This window comes from Pteropus alecto, unplaced genomic scaffold (genome assembly GCF_000325575.1).
Source record: "Pteropus alecto unplaced genomic scaffold, ASM32557v1 scaffold125, whole genome shotgun sequence".
Taxonomy (NCBI): domain Eukaryota; kingdom Metazoa; phylum Chordata; class Mammalia; order Chiroptera; family Pteropodidae; genus Pteropus; species Pteropus alecto.
In genome coordinates, this window is record NW_006436888.1 from 2,601,907 (window position 1) to 2,617,810 (window position 15,904).

A 15,904-nucleotide genomic window follows, 5' to 3' on the forward strand; every position below is an offset into this window, starting at 1 on the left:
GTGCAGTTTCCTGATTTGAAACAGCGCCGAGAAGCCCACATTTGCACGAACTCCCCAAATAGTAGCTTCTGATTTCCAGATAAAGCAGAAGTGGAAGCCTGCTCTGATAAGCTGTATCCCCGTGTGGGGGCCGTGGGGGCTCGGCCAGACCCCCTGGTCCCGTTCCCTCTACAGTCAAAAGCAACAGGGTTAAGAACAGCTTTTCCATGGCTGGGACAAAAAGAAAATGAAAATAAAGAACAAGAGTGTTCCTTTGGTTTCTCTAGGAATAAGGGGGGATATCTATCTATCAATCCATTAATCAATTATCTATCTATCTGTCATCTATTTATCTATCTGGATAAATATATACGTATTTTTCGCCAGAGACTCTGAACCTCCCAAAGTCAGTACTTGGAGCGTCTCAGGCATCTTTTCCTTGGCCACTCCAAGTTCACCTGGGAGGCATTTTTCAAGGTCCTTTGTTTTCTGTTCTCAAACAAGTTTCTCCGATGAGAGAAAAGGTGGACAAAAAAGCAGAGCATTTCTGCCCAACCTGTTCCACAAAGGCTAGATAAATTTCCCAAATAAGCAGCACAAATATTTGACAGAGGGAACATTTGTGAAAAGCAGAGAAGGGGCCACCTGGCAGCTGTCTAGAGACATCGTCAGCTTCTCGATGCTCTCCGTGATTTCCTCGTGTTTGGAATGGCTGAGCTGAGTCTCCTTCTGCAAGGTCCATTTTTTCTGCTGGAAGCTGATGTTGTCCTCCGTGACCTGGGTAATCTTCTCTATTAACTGGTGAGAAAAAGAAAAAAAACATTTGAAATACAAGTGGCCCTGGGAGGAGGGAACTGGAAAGCATCAACTGACGCTTCCGTCTCAGCAGGTGAGGAAGGAAGGAGGTCCTGACATGTTTTAGGGATGGCTCTGGCGGAGGACGTTGGCTCTGCCAGCAGGACACGTGACCCGGGATCAGAGGTGATTTTTAAGGGCTCGAGGCCTGTATTGTTGCCATGTATTTGTTCTAGACTTTTCTGCATTCTGGGAGCGATTCATAACCCAGCCTGATGCTGTGAGCTCGCAAAGGGGTCAGGTTTCCTGCAGCCGACGGGAGGCATGTGTTTTCACCCGTGCATTGACACAGAGAGTTGGAAAGAATAATTGGAAGAATAACAAGACAGGCGTCACAGCCAGAGTCCGCCCTTACTGCCATCTTCCCCCTTCAGAAGGGACAGGCCTGAATGCCTCGGCTGCGGCGAGCCGGCCCTTTCCGCACGGTGCTAACGGAGGTCAGACGTGTGTGTCTGGCGACCGGAAACAGGCCTGCGTGGTTTAATTTGATTTACACAGAAGCACTTCAAGGGAGTTTAGCTGGCTTTTACTTTAAAAGCCAGGAAATCCCATAAAATCAAAACAAATCTTTATGGTGTAGCAACAGTGTGAAAAATATGTGCCACCAACCAAAGGCAGAAACATATGCTCCCTGCGTCTGCAGTCCCCGGGTCCCCGAAGAAGGAAGTGCAAAATCCAGACAAACCTGTTGATCGGTGACAGGTTTGTCCTGGAACGGCTTCACTCGTCCGTAGGTGGCCTTGATGATTTGACTTCTGAAATGCTCCAGCTGCAGCACAAAGGGAAGGCAACTAAGTCAGCGGGGACAGCTGGAGCCAGCAAGCCGTGGGGTGGCATTTCCATCACCGGGGTCCAGGAGAAATCAGTGACAAGGGCCTGCACACCTGTGATGGCCACTACAGGTTATTGGAATCTCTACGTCTCACCGGAAGGGAAGGTGCCCACAGAAGAGACGGGAACGGCGGGTTTTAATTACTTCTTAGGCCTGCCTGCCTAACCCAACGGATGCGTGTGGTCAGCACATGCGTCTCAACCCCTCAGAGGAGCTACTTGCTGCCAATTATCCAGTAGGAGCCTGGGGCTGGGAGCTCTCTTCCATAATTGCTAAGCTGGCACCAGACTGTGACATAAATATTGAGGCTGTCAGCCCAAGTAAATTGTATAATCAGCAAGGGTGGCTGGGGAGAGAAGAATGTGCTTTCTGCCATTTTGCGCCTTAGACATATGTGTCCCAAAGACCCTACCGTATTCACCTCTGTATCCCCAGGGATTGCTACAGGGCCTGGCACAGAGCAGACAGTCTAGAAATATGCATTGAATGCCTATGTACATGAAACATCTGTCAAAGACAGGGTCCTCTACTTAGTTCAACTGCTTCTGTTGAATGCCTCCTTGGTGCTGGTGTTTTCAGATTACAGTTGATGGAACGGCACAGTTAAATTAAATTAGGGCTTATAGAATTACACATTCAAGGTGGCTCAGCTTCCATGAGAAGCGAGAGGCAAAGAAGCCAATTTTTCTCTGGAAATATACCAGCATGGCGGCCCTTGGCCTGGGTTTTTGGTTCACTGGCAAAATGCGGTCATTGAAGACTCTAAAACAGAGTTATGGAGGGATCAGAAGGGTCACCGAATCAACTTAAAAGTCAACGGGTCCCAAGACACCGGGGAGTCCTGCACATCATGGAATCCTGGGAAACTGAGTATCGCAGTGGCGAATCGCTTAAGGACACCCCTGGGGTCTGCCTGCCAGGAGCCAAATGGGGTGTCTCCATGCCACCGTCCTCTGGTTTCACAGCCCAGGGGGGAGTCCGAACTTGCTGAGGGAAGAGGTTATGTAGAAGGGGCCCCATGGGTGAGGTCCCCGTTGCCACCAGAGGCACCCCGCAGGGCAGGTTCTCTGGGATGACGGGCTCAGTCCTGGAGTCACTTGCCTGAGAGAGGACGCGTCTTAGACAGGGAGCACGGCAGCGGGCTAAGGGGGTGGGTGGGAAGGTGAGGGAGGCAGAGAGGGCTCGTCCTCACGCTCGAGTCTAGACCCGGAGGAACCTCAGTGTCTCTGAGGGTCCCCCTGGATGACCTCTGCCCAGTGTCACAACCAGGACCACTTGGGCAAGTGGCACGGATCATGCCCATCACTCAGGTGTGTGCTCGGGGAGGGGGTGCAGAGTGCAGGAACGCTGAGGGGGGAGCCCAGGTACAGAGGGAGGCCCAGATGGGCCGGCTCTCTGCCCCGTGCTGAGGGCTTGACACTCTGAAGGGGACAGACACTGAGGCGATGCTGGTGGACATTTGTTGAAGACGCTTTAAAATCTGCCCAACCATCAGCATCATTTTTTAACGTGCGTGCGCCTCTAATGAAGACCTGTCACACTGCTGGTTCAACTTGGACGTGACCAGATCATTGAGCTTTGGGGGCTGGGCTAGACGGGATGGAAGGACCCTTCAGGACTGAGGTTCTTAATCTTTTGGGTGGTTCAAAGACCCTTCTGAGAAGCCAATGAGCAGCATGCTGGACTCTCCCTCCCAGGAAAAAAAAAAAGCACAAACACATGTACACGCTAAACGTTCTTGGATGGCCTGGAGCCATGGTTGCCAGGAAGGGCTCCTTGACGGGTCCAAGGTGGGCTGCCTTGGTGGGCCATATCCTAGAACGTCAGCACCCCCATCCTGCTTCTTGCTTGGTCTCCCTTAGCCCTTGGTGAAGTCTCGTCTGCATGTTCTGGCCCTCATGTCTGTGCCACGTGTATGAGGATGGACCGCCGGGCCGCCTCGGACCAGAGCATCAGAGAAATGGGACCCCGACCAGAGCCTGCTCACCACCCTGCCCAGGACTCCTCCCTCTCGCATGAGCTTTCACATTCCGGGGTTTTATTTCTCTTAAGAATAAAAAAGTGGCATTTCCTTAGGGATATTGATGGTGACATCTGCTGGGGGCCCAGAGGAAGAACGTAAATGTAAAGGTCAGGATGAAAAGTGTTACTCATGCTAAGCAGAATAAGCCGGACAGAAAAAGTTGAAGATCACATGATATCACTTACATGTGGGATATAAACCTAAAAGCAACAAAGGAACAGGACAAACAAACAGAGACTCATGGACGTGGACTTTAGACTAGTGGATACCAGAGGGGGAGGGGAGAGGGGAGCGGGGGAGGTAGACGGGGTAAAGGGGGTCAAAAATGTGGGGACAGAAAGAAATCTAACTATGGGAGGTGAACACACAGTGTAAATATATATATGCCTTACTGTTCAAGTGTAAAAAAAAAAAAAGGTTAGGGAGAAAGTACCAGAAACGCTATTGGGGTCAAGAGGCTCAAACCCTCCCCCAGAGAGAACCGCAGGGCCGATTAACTGGGACAGGCGTCGAGGAGCGGCTGCTGAGCCAGGGTCTCGGGCGGCCGTGGCGAACTACCAGAGCGGGCAGCTTCGCAGCGGGAAGAGCCTCTTCTGGGACTTCCTTTGGGATGCGGAAGCCACGCGAAGCTTCTTCCCATGAGACAGCCGCGAGAATGAAGCCACGCTGTTCTCCCTCCTTGCTCCTCCCCGCCAGCCCAGTGGGTGCAGGAGACCCATGGGGAGCGTGGGCCCACCAAGGGGGCTCCGAAGCACTCCTACCTGACCTACTGCCCTTTCCAAATTGCCTTTAATGAGGTTCTCTCTGTTCCCCATTTCTTGTAGCTGAAGCAATTTCCTCCTGGAATCCTCCTGAAGCTTCTCTTCAACCTGAAAGGATGACGAAAGCATGTGCTTGCTGCTAATGTGATCATAACGCACTCTGGGGACATTCCTCCAGGAGGTCTAATGGCCTGGGGAGTCCCAGAGGGGTGGGGACAGCTGCAGCCCAGGTGGCAGGGTCACCGGCAGCCGCACAAGGATCTGTCTCCTGGGGGGAAGGGCCCAGCTTTGCATCTCAGGCTCGACTGTGTTTGTCATACTGCAGCTCGCAGCCCAGCTCGGGCCCTAACAAGCCGTAGGGCCCTGGGGGAGTCATTTCACTGCCCTGTGACTCAGTGTCCTCATCTGTCAAATGGGAATGATACTAGTACCGCCTCGTAGAGGCATGGTGGGCACTCAAAATGTTTGGGCTAGTGCCAGTACTTCCTAAGGGCTTTGTAAGTGTGCCGGGTATTGTTGTAACTTACAAAGGTGGGAATGTCTGCCACGTAGCCTCGTTCTAACGACATTAGTAACTGGTCCATGATGGGTGCTTGGTAAATGTTGTTATTGGGTTTACTATCATAACTATGTGTCATTTCCACTTTTAGCACACTCACCGGTGGAGACCACTCCTGGAGGTGTTTAAGGCTGAGAAGCTTGCCTACGTACTCCCCTCTGCTTGGGTAATAGGCAACTGGAAGGGGGGATCTAGGGGTGCTCGGTGCTTCCCTCTGCTGGCCGTTATAGGACCCTGCAGCTGCCCAATTCATTTTCCAACAAGAAATATTTTGGGACTACCTGCTGAGCCCAGGGCTCTGGCATTACCAGGAAATGAGACAAAAGTCTCTTAAACAAATGAAAGGATTTTGTATTTAAATGACTTCACAAGCTGTGTATTAGGGAGCTGAAGGGGTGTGTGTGTCACACATGCAATAAAAGACCCAGAAAAGCCCTTCGGAGCATCCTCTGAGTAGCGCGGTACAGTGGAAGAGACTAGCTCGCGATGTCATTTTGGAAAAATCATCTCACCTCTCTGGGCAGACCGTCCTCCCTCAGCAATCCTCCCAGTTCTAAACGTGCTCTGACCTCAGCAGACTGTGTCACACGCTACAAAATCAGAGTCCAACCTGGACTCTGTGTCCCCCTTCCCCAATCGCAAGCCTGAGAGTCAGGTCCAGCTGCCACCCTGCTCCCTCTCCACCACCCAGTGTCCTCCAGGCCTGTCACTCCGACCTCTACCGTGTCCATGCCACTGCTCTGCCCCCACCCCGTACGAGAACTTCGGGCTGTGACACCTGGGCCCTGGCCTCTAGTTCTTTTCCTTTTGGAATGCTGTTCATGCTACTGCGAGAGTCACCAAGCTGTGGACAGCGCTGTCTGACTGCTTTCTGCAATGATGGAAATGTGTCTTTGTGCTGTCCAACATGGCAGCCACTTGCCGCATCCGGTTATCTAGCGCTTGAACTGTGGCTGGTGTGACTGAGGAACTGAATTTTAAATTTTATTCGGTTTTGATCAATTTTAATGCGAACGGGCACACGTGGCTAGTGGCTACACCACGGTCCCTGGGGTCAGACGCACCTGGCCTCCAGTCTTGGCTCTGCCACTTGCTGTGTGGCTTTGGGCCAGTTACTGTACTAGTAACCAGCGGCCTTGATTATGGAAAGGATAATTTCTAGATCACAGAGCTGTTGTGAAGATGAAAAGAGATGACACGTGTGGCATAATGCCTAATAGGTGAGAATTTACAGCTGTCGTTTTTACCATTATTATTAATCACAAATGCAATCGTCTCAGACCCCCGTTCGATAGTCTTCCCTTCGGTAGCTCCTCACTGCCTGCGTGGCAGAGAGCCAAGTGCAGGACTAATGCAAAGCACCAAGCCAGAGATTCAAGGAGCCCGATGAACTCCAAATGAGGTAAATAAAAATGAATCTACGCCTGGATAAATTGCAACAAACCTGCTGGAAATCAAGAGAAAAGAAAATCTGAAAAGCGGCCCAAGATAAAGAGAGATTACGCCAAGGTACGAGAGTTAGGCTTGGTACTCAGGCCTATCTGTAAGGTGCCGAGAGAAAATAACTGCCAACGTAGAACTCAGTACTCGGTCGAAATGTGTTTTAAGCATGAAGGTTAAACATACATTTTCAGACACACACACTCACACACGTGCGTGAGACTTTGTCGTCGGCAGAACCACGCGGAAGGAAAACACAAGAGGGTGTTCTTCAGACGGAAGACAAGTGATTCCAGATGGGTCATCGGAGATGCAGAAAAGACAGGCAGCAGAAGCGGTAGTGTGTGTGGACGTGAATATACGAAAATACCAATAATGTCCTTTGGGGTTTTAAATATAGGCAATAGGTTAGAAAATGACAAGAGTGGCATATGCATCTGGAAGGGGTACGTGAAGTCAAAGCGCCCTAAAGCCATCACACTGTCAAGGAGAAGGGCCAAATGATCAGCTGATCGTGGTGACTCAAGGATGCACGTTACAGTCCTTAGGATGACCGCTCAAATCCAATTCACATGAATTTCCGTAAGTCAAGGGTGGATGCTACTGTCTTACTAAAAGTATAGTTAAAGAGTGAAACATTTCCAAGCTAACACAGAGAAAAATGGAATGGTAAAAAAACAACTCAAAAGAACAGAAAGAGAGAAGAAGAAATACCGCACAGACGAGACAAGAGTGCTAAGCAAGACGGTAAATTTAAACCCCAACACTTTATATACATGGCCTAGAAGAAAAAGATCGTCCAGCTGGATTTCATAAAAGTGAATGCCATCTAGAAGAGATAGGTCTAAAACTTACGACAAAGATTGACAGAAAAATTATGAAAAAGATATGCTGTGAAGAAAGCCAGTGTAGCTGATGGAGTTGTATTAATGACAAAGTGGACCTCAAGGGACAAACTCTACTAGAGATGAAGAAGAACTTTACTTTTTGATAATCAAAGAATTTTTCCAACAGGAAGTATTACAGTTCTAAATTTATATGCACCTAGCAACATAGCCTCAAAATGTATCAAGCAAAAATTGGCAAAATTAAAAAAAGAAATACACCAGTCCACGATCATGATGAGATTGAAAAAAAAAAAAAACAACATACCTCTCTCAGTGACTGACAGAACACACAGACAGAATAATCGGTACGAGCATTTACGTTAGAACATCAGTTGGCGAACTTGATTTAAAGGATTAATTCTATTCTAGGTAATTTTACAATGAGATTTGAAGGCAATCTAGGGTCATGGTCACGCATGGGAGCTTTGGGGTCAGACAGACCTGGATTCAAGTTCTGCCACAACTACTTTATCTGAGTGAACTTGGGTGAACCTGTAGGCCTCCTGTTTCCCAGCTGTTAAGGTGGGGTTACTACCAGTGTGGACGACACAGGGTCATTGTAAGGACTGATGGACATGCTGCGTGTGGAGCGCCTGGCCCGAGTGGCCCCTGGGCCCACACTGTCCTGGCCGTACCTTGCTCTTTTCTCGAAGCGTCTTAGAGATCATGCTCTGCTCAGTACTACTCTTCTTCAGCTCCTCCCTGAGCTTCTTCATTTCTTTCTCCATGTCTTGGATTTGCTGGAAGGGTTTCAACAACAGGGAAGTCAGCTTCCCTGATGGGAGAGCTGCCCCCTGGGCTGAGAGGTCTGACTCTGCCTAACGTGCGTTGCCGGTTTGCTAAGGCGGAAACCTGGTCTGATGGTCCCTCGATGCCTTCCCTTGGGGGGAAAGTCTCTATCTGTACAGCAAAGTAGAGTGTTTTTCCCCCCCGCCCTTTGATACTGGGTAAAGAAAAATGATTAGTTTTGTCTGAAAATCAGCATGGACCCTGGATTAAACAGGACAAGATATCCATCAACTCATTGGAATCTCTTTGCTTGGGGTGTATTTTTTTGAGACCGATCTACGTAAGGGCTGTTTAGAAGAACAGAACAATGACATTTTCTTTTCTTCCCATTCGGGACAGAGAACACAAATGTCCCCTCGTGTCTCAGGCGTGGTGCCTCCGGCGAATGGGAACTGTCTGCCTGCTGGAGCACAAGAGGATTCGCTGGCACGGGAAATGAATGCTTTCATTGTCATAGCCATATTTTCGTTGTATTTACTTTTACAGTCACCTGCATACAGCGAAAAGATGCCCTTTTGTTTTGTTTTATGAACTGGTGTAAAATTGATGTATTTAAATAAAAATACTTAAGAACTTTGTGTCAATAATAGTGCCCGTGGCTATGATAAAACTGTGAAACACGAAAGTTTGGGCATCACAGGTCCAGCTAGGGGCAGGGGGCCACAGTGAATTTCTGGCAGCTTGTGATGGCCAGCTGGCTATCGCCTGTCCCTGTCCCCATTCCAACCCCAGCCCAGCCCCAAGGGAAATCTGGTGAGAAGACTGGGGCCAACTGCCCAGAGAATCCTGGAAGAGCATGTTCTCCATGGTCTTTCCACCCATTTCCTCCTTGAGGCTAGAGGCAGCAACTCAAAGAACTATGAGACTACGTTAGCCAAAATAAACAATCACAAAGCCCCAAAGCGCGTGCTTTAGGCCAAGGACCCCCTAAAAACCTGAAGGTCAAAGTCTAGCCTTGCCGTGGAGACCTGAGAATGACAGAGGTCAACTCACGGATTTGCAGAGTTTTAACTCTTCCTCCTGGGCTTCCCGGTGCTCCTTCTGAGCCTCTCCACTCTTCAGTTCCTCCTTCAGCGCTGAGCACTGTGGAGAGAAAAGACAAGGAGGCCACGTGGGGTTGTCTGGGGGGGAGCGGGGTCCCAAGTCCCCATGTTGGCCCCAAAGAGCATTTCCTGCTGTTTAATCCAATCACATCCATACCTTCCGAGACAAGACCCTTTGTGTCTGATGGACGTAGGGGATCCTGCAGTGGCTCCTAGTCACCCTACTCTTGAGTTCCAAGGAATAAACGTTTAAACTCTTTTTCAAAAGCCAGCGAGCCACACCGCAGGGAACACCCAGCCTTGTAGGTCTGGATGCTCAGGGCAGAGGAACTGGGGCGTTTTAAGCAGAGCATGGCTTTCAGGAACACGTGGGGGCAGGAGGCTCGCCGGTGAACCTGGGCGGCTCTCAGCGCTTCATGCAAGTTTCATCTCAGAGACTTAGCTATTCTGGCAGCGGAGGGGTAAATGGAACGGCTTTTCCGGAGGGCGGTTCGGTAACAGGCATTAATGGGCATAGAGACGTGCCTTCTTTTTGACCCTGAAATTCCTGCTTTAGGCATGTGTGCTAAGGACAGTGACCAGAGACATCGGCCAATCTGCAGGTTCAAGGGTGTGCTTCGCTGCTAGCAACAAGAAAAGAAAAGAAAAAAAAAAAAAAGAGAAGCAACCCAAGCATCCAATGACAGGAGACCACTCTGTTGCATTGCGTACATCCAGGAAAATATTGTGTAGCTTTTAAGACCAACGAAAAGAGCTTTTATTGATTGACGCGAGAAAACAGTATTTAACATTTTAAAATACGCACAGTATAACTCCATCGTGAGATAGGAAATATGTAAGTCATTTATTTATTTCTAGGTAAGATATAGAAATGAGACTAGAAGATTATACATTAAACTATTAATGTCGAATTCTTGGGGTAGCATTTCCTTTCTTCTCTTTTTAAAAATTTTGCTTTTTAATACCACCTACTTATTTTTCTAAAATTAACACCATGACATACATAATTAAAAAAAAAACAAAACAAAACAGACAGAAGAAGATAGGCATCCCACATGTTCCTGGGAGCAGCGCCCTGGGTGGTGAGGAGCCGATGAGCACAGGCTAGAGGAGAAGGCAGACCTCGTTCCAAGGTCAAGGAGGAAGGAGGAATGGGGGGAAAATAATGCACGTGCACTTCGGGGAGGAGAAGAGCCAAACGGGTGCTGCTTCTCCACATTTCTTCCGCTGAGCATCGGCTAACCACCCCCCGCCCCCCGCACACAATAACGCGCACTCCCACTTCGTGCATAAAACAGAGGTCGCACGTGCCTAGGAAGCCAATCTGCTCGGGAGAAAAAAAAGGCAGAGGGCTCGGCAGGGTGGCTGACCAGGGGCAGAGGCAGAAGGGCATGAGTAAAACTGGCTTCCCGCTTCTCAGACAGTGATTTTGTTCCCACCCATTCTGCAGGTGGGAAAATGATGGCCAAAGAAGTTACAATAAAAAGCAAGCTCTGGGGCTGGACTCGCATATCTGACCCCAAAGCTCAGGCTCTGCCTTTTACCAGCTCCAAACTGGGTCTCGTGCTAAGCACCAGATATTACTTCTTTTGCCTTTTCTTTGGAATTTTAAGATTTATTCTCACCCGGCACCCAAGTAGACTTAACTAGCTCATCAGGCAGCCACTGTGAATCTGAGCTGCCACCTGAGATTAAAGCTATTAGGTTTTACCTTGACTCATCAAAACAGACAAGTCATATAAAAACAGAGAAATCTTATCCCATAGGGTGAGGATCCTAAAGTCCCATAGGGTGAGGATTCTAAAGCCCTACAGGGTGAGGATTGACAGCAAGCTTTGCGAGTAGTCAGAGGTACATTTAAAAAGCTCTTAATTTGCCCACCGAGCTCATTTCACACAGAGGAATTCTTACACGCACTAAAGTCTTGGGAGAAATGAGAGTCTGCATGTCTGCATCTGGACCCTCCAACACTCTGCTTTGCTTTGATGGCGGCTACGAAAACCAGCGGTGACTGGGGCCACGATGCAGCCAGCGTGGTCCTCCTCGCCCCCAGAGAGACCCTACTCGGTTTTAATATCAAGCCCTGCAGTGGCGAGACATGTTAATCATGTGTTTGTTCCTGCGATGAAACGACCTAACTTAGAACAGGTGTTAGAAAATGTTTGCTGGATTCGAATACACCTCTCACTTATTCTGGAGCCACATAAAATATGCTGTTCTTTGAAAAGCAGCCAGGAACCTGGCCCCCGGCTTTTGGTCTTTCCAGATGAGTGTTTGACCCACCCAGTGGCCTTCCTCCCTGTGCTCTTGGGCACTGGCCTCAGATTGCCAAGGCGTGATTTAAAGCGGGGCCCCAGGTCAGCGAGATGAGTGCGTCTCCTCTCTGACAGCCAGCACTCACCCTGGAGCTGAGGGCTTCTAGCTGGTGATCCTTGTCTTTGTTCTCGCTCTTCAGTTGATTCACCTCCTGTTTGAGTTGTTGCACTTGCTCATCCTTTGCTAACATGTCTTTTTGCAAAGATGACACCAGCCCTATTAAAAAAAAAAAAAGACACAGAGGTCAAAGAGGCAATGAGGGTTACTGTCAACGCCACCGCTGTTGACCAACTGCGGACAATGGAGACCCCCGGGGCTTATTTGTTACTGCAGCATAACCCAGCCCTATGCTTCTCAAACGTGAATGTGCATACAGAATACCCGGGATCCTGTTAAAATGCAGATTCTGCTTCAGGAGGTCTGGGTCGAGGCCTGAGACTCTGCATTTCCCACAAGGGCCCAGGGGATGCCGATGCTGTTGGCCCAAGGGTCACACAAAGTGGTGTCCGAGACAGGCTTGAAGCTTGGATGAGATTTGATGAGCCGACGTAGGGGAGCAAGACAAGGGCCTAGAGAATTCGTCTTTATATTCCCAGAGTCCAGAGTAGCGCCTGGCCCGTGGGAGGTGCTCGGCAAATATCTCAGGACATTCCAAGTTAGAGACCCACATAAGCAGAGGCCTGGTGGGCGGGGGAGGAATGGAGTACATGGGTAGAGACTGAGGCAGACGAAAAGCCGGAGGTCAGGCTGGCCCAGGGCACAGCACGCAGATTCACATAGAGACGGCAATTCGCAGGTGGCTCTTGCAGCAATGAACTCATTTCCTGCTGTGTACTGAGTACTTTAAGGGCAATGTGCCCGACCAGACTCAGTGCCTGCTCCCTATCGTCTGCTTCGCCCCAGCCCCTCTTTCTCTGTTAATGGCCCCATCCTCTTCGGATCTCTAGACATGTCATTCTCTGCTATAGAAACCCCAGTGGTTTCCCACCACCCTAAGAATAAGGCCCAGACTCCTGCCTGCAACCTAGCTCTGCCCCGTCCGTGTCCCGGCCAGGCCTCAGCCCCTGGTTCCCATCACCCCAGCCTCCTCACCTTCGGCGCCCCCACACGTCAGCCTGCTCTAGCCTCAGGCCTTTGCATGGGGTCTCTCCGCCTGGAGCATCATCCCCTCTCCGCCTGGAGCACGCAGATTCACATAGAGACGGCAATTCGCATGTAGCTCTTACAGCAATGAACTCATTTCCTGCTGTGTACTGAGTACTTTAAGGGCAATGTGCCCAACCAGTCTCAGTGCCTGCTCCCTATCGTCTGCTTCTCCCCATCCCCTCTTTCTCTGTTAATGGCCCCATCCTTTTCGGATCTCTAGACATGTCATTCTCTGCTATAGAAACCCCAGTGGTTCCCCACCACCCTTAGAATAAGGCCCAGACTCCTGCCTGCGACCTAGCTCTGCCCCGTCCATGTCCCGGCCAGGCCCTCAGCCCCTGGTTCCCATCACTCCAGCCTCCTCACCTCTCCGCCTGGAGCATCGGAGCATCATCACCTGGAGCATCATCCCCTCTCCGCCTGGAGCATCATCCCCTCTCCGCCTGGAGCATCATCCCCTCTCCTCCGGACTGCTCTTCCCTCTCCCGTCTCAAAGCCTTGTCCGTGCCCACCCACGAAGCTGTTCTCCCTTCGCTCTGTCCTCGGAAGCACCCCGCCATTATGTTGCAGAGTTTTCTCTGAAATGGGCTTGTTTATTCACCTGTTTACTTGTCATCTGTCACTCGCTCCCAAATGTGAGGACAGGCACCTGACTGTTTTGCTCAGGGCTCTCTCTCCAGCCCCTAGAACAGGCCCTGGCATCTAGTAGGTGCTCAAGAAAATGCTGAATGAATGAAGAAGTCCAGGCTAAAAAACAGCGGTGCCCTGGACCATGCCTTGCCTGCCCCTCACCCACCCAAGTTCTTTGGCATGGAACGACCTCTGTTGGTCAATAGAAAAAGGTTTCCACTTGGGCCCGAGAGAATCGGGGTGAGATGGGCAAGATAACGGGTGTCTCAAAGCAGCGACCCCACGTCGTCCACATTCTAGTTTGTATTCGTGGCAAACTGGCTCATGGAACTGCCCGAGCCACACGGTGTCCTGAGTTCCCCCTGGTGAGGCCGCTCAGCACATCTGGCTGAGAGACAACAGTCACTCAATATATATCAGGCCCTGCCCTAGGAACTGGATGGCAAAAAAAAAACCTCTCTTGAAGACACACTCTAATTCCCTGACAGCTGCTGCTAAGACCTCTGAGGCTGTAGCCGCTTCAGTGAGCAAAGGAGCCATGGCTGGTTGGCTGGTGACGTCTGCCGCGGCCGTGGGAGGAGGAGGGCGTTGGCTCGCAGGTCCGACCAGAGAGCTCACCTGCCGTGATGGCATTGTCCCTCCTCAAGTTCTCGCCCTCATTCTTCAGCGTCGTGATTTCTGAGTTCCTCTCGGACAGGGTCTGGCACAGCACCTGACTGTAGCCTTTCTGTAGAGCATTGACCTGTGGGCAGAGGAGGCAACACGCAGTCAGTGGGGGGTAGGGGGCAGCCCAGGTCTGCAGGACACACCGGTGTTTTTCCAGGGTTGAACAAAAGAAGTCCGATTGATCTTGGGTTGGGGTGTCGGGGAAACCAAGCATTTTAGTTTTAACTAGTGGAAAGGGCAGGAGAGGGCCTGTTCCTTCAGTGACCACTGTTTCACATGTGACCAAAACATGAACGTTTATCTGCGTGCCCACACAGGGGCTCTGCTACCACTGGGGATGCAGCTACCACTGCGGACGCCTGGTTCCGTAAGGAGCCCCTCTACAACCTTCGGACTCTCAGCTATAAATAGACCAGGCCTTGGTTCCAGATCATCAAGCACTGCCTGGATACAGAGCAAAGTTTGAGAGAGGGGAGCAGGTTATAAAATTAATTTGCTCCAATGATCATAACAATGGCTCGTATCTCGCAGAACATTCCAGAGCTCAGAGAACCTGTTCACAGATGTTACTTCTTTGACAGCTCCTCACAGCATTGCTCAAGGCTGATGGTTCCATTTATGCTCCCATTCTCTAAGTGAGCCAAGTGAGACTCAGAGAGGCGAGGTCACCTGCTTGGGGTCACACGGCTAGTCAGAGGCGGAGTTACGATTTAGATCTGGATTTTAGCTGCCTGGTTCCAGTACTTTCCACCTTGCTGCATGGCTCTAGGACCTAGCATTAAAAGCCTGGGGCTGTGAAGCATAGTGTGGACTCGGGAGCCGGACTGTGGCCTTCCGATGCTGTCTCCGCCGCTTCCGGGCTGTGTGACAACGAGGAGGATGTCACAGTCTGTCTCATTTTTTTCATTCGGTAAATGGGTGACAACGGTCCCAATCTGATAGTCGAAGGAAACTGGTTACTGTGTGTGCGAGTGCTCGGAGCATGGCGGGCACGTGGCATCTAGGTGTCCGCTGTGCCTATCTTCCCGCCTGATGCGACACGGTGTGCTTGTGCTTCAGTGGCTCTCGTCTGCCTTGGGGGCAGGTAGATCGGTAAAATGTTTCGGGCATTTGCCAGGCCTGTCGAGGCTCGCCTGAGCACCAGCGCGATTGTCATTTCGGAGGAAATACAGGAATCCCTGTTCACCGGTGTGTCATGCTGTAGGCGCAGCATAAAGACGTCATGGGGGTGGGGCACGCTCGCATAATGTGGGTGAGGGCCTCGCCACCAGGTGGCACGCAGGGACTTCGTCCTTGGTTTCTGTCCCTGGAAAACCTTGTCATTATTACTCTGGTGGAATTAACAGAACCGTCAAGGTTTCATTTCATTTGCTGACTCTTCTCATGCACCATCAGTGGTTCAGAGGCCATCACATTTGGAAAAGTTACACTTATTTTTTTTTTTTCCCTGTCTCAGGGCATCTGAGACATTGGGGAGGGGGTAACGCTAGAAGGTCGGGGGAACACAGCACTCTGTCCCTCACCCTCCCCATGGCTATATTTTTGCACATTTGTTCTTTGGAAACTTTGAGTGAAAACATTTATTTTACCTCTTACTGTTTTCTGTTGGGGAAACATAACTTTTCCATAACAGGTACTTGGAATAATTAAAATTAGCTCCTCTCGGATTAATGCTTTTATTTGCATGATACCAAAGGCAAAACACAAACTTCCAGAAGGAAAGAGAAAACATACACTGCCCCACTAAAGACTCCAGTGCTCTTGACAGATATAAAATAGTCAATCTAAGTATCAGAGTCTTAGGATTTTAGATTGTGGGGAAACTCCAAATAGTCTTCAAAATCCCTTAATTTCTTCCACTGCCAAAATAAGTATCCATGTTGTCATTGGCATAAATACCAAGAAGTTTAACGTCTGTAACACTGTGCAATAAAACAGACACTGAATGATAAGAAAGTTAAGTGTTTCAGGAGTGATT

General features: G+C 50.0%; 1 protein-coding gene across 1 annotated transcript in view; it reads right to left on the reverse strand.

The window, feature by feature from the left end:
- FHAD1 (forkhead associated phosphopeptide binding domain 1) overlaps window positions 1-15,904 on the reverse strand; it is a 110,160-nt gene that overhangs the window by 52,292 nt on the left and 41,964 nt on the right. The window contains exons 7-13 of the mRNA XM_025048631.1: window positions 13,879-14,002; window positions 11,570-11,700; window positions 9,119-9,208; window positions 7,972-8,076; window positions 4,451-4,558; window positions 1,520-1,603; window positions 625-777 (exon numbers count right to left, since the gene is read on the reverse strand). Of these exons, the coding sequence (XP_024904399.1) occupies window positions 625-777; window positions 1,520-1,603; window positions 4,451-4,558; window positions 7,972-8,076; window positions 9,119-9,208; window positions 11,570-11,700; window positions 13,879-14,002 (795 nt within the window). The remainder of the gene's footprint in view (window positions 1-624; window positions 778-1,519; window positions 1,604-4,450; window positions 4,559-7,971; window positions 8,077-9,118; window positions 9,209-11,569; window positions 11,701-13,878; window positions 14,003-15,904) is intronic.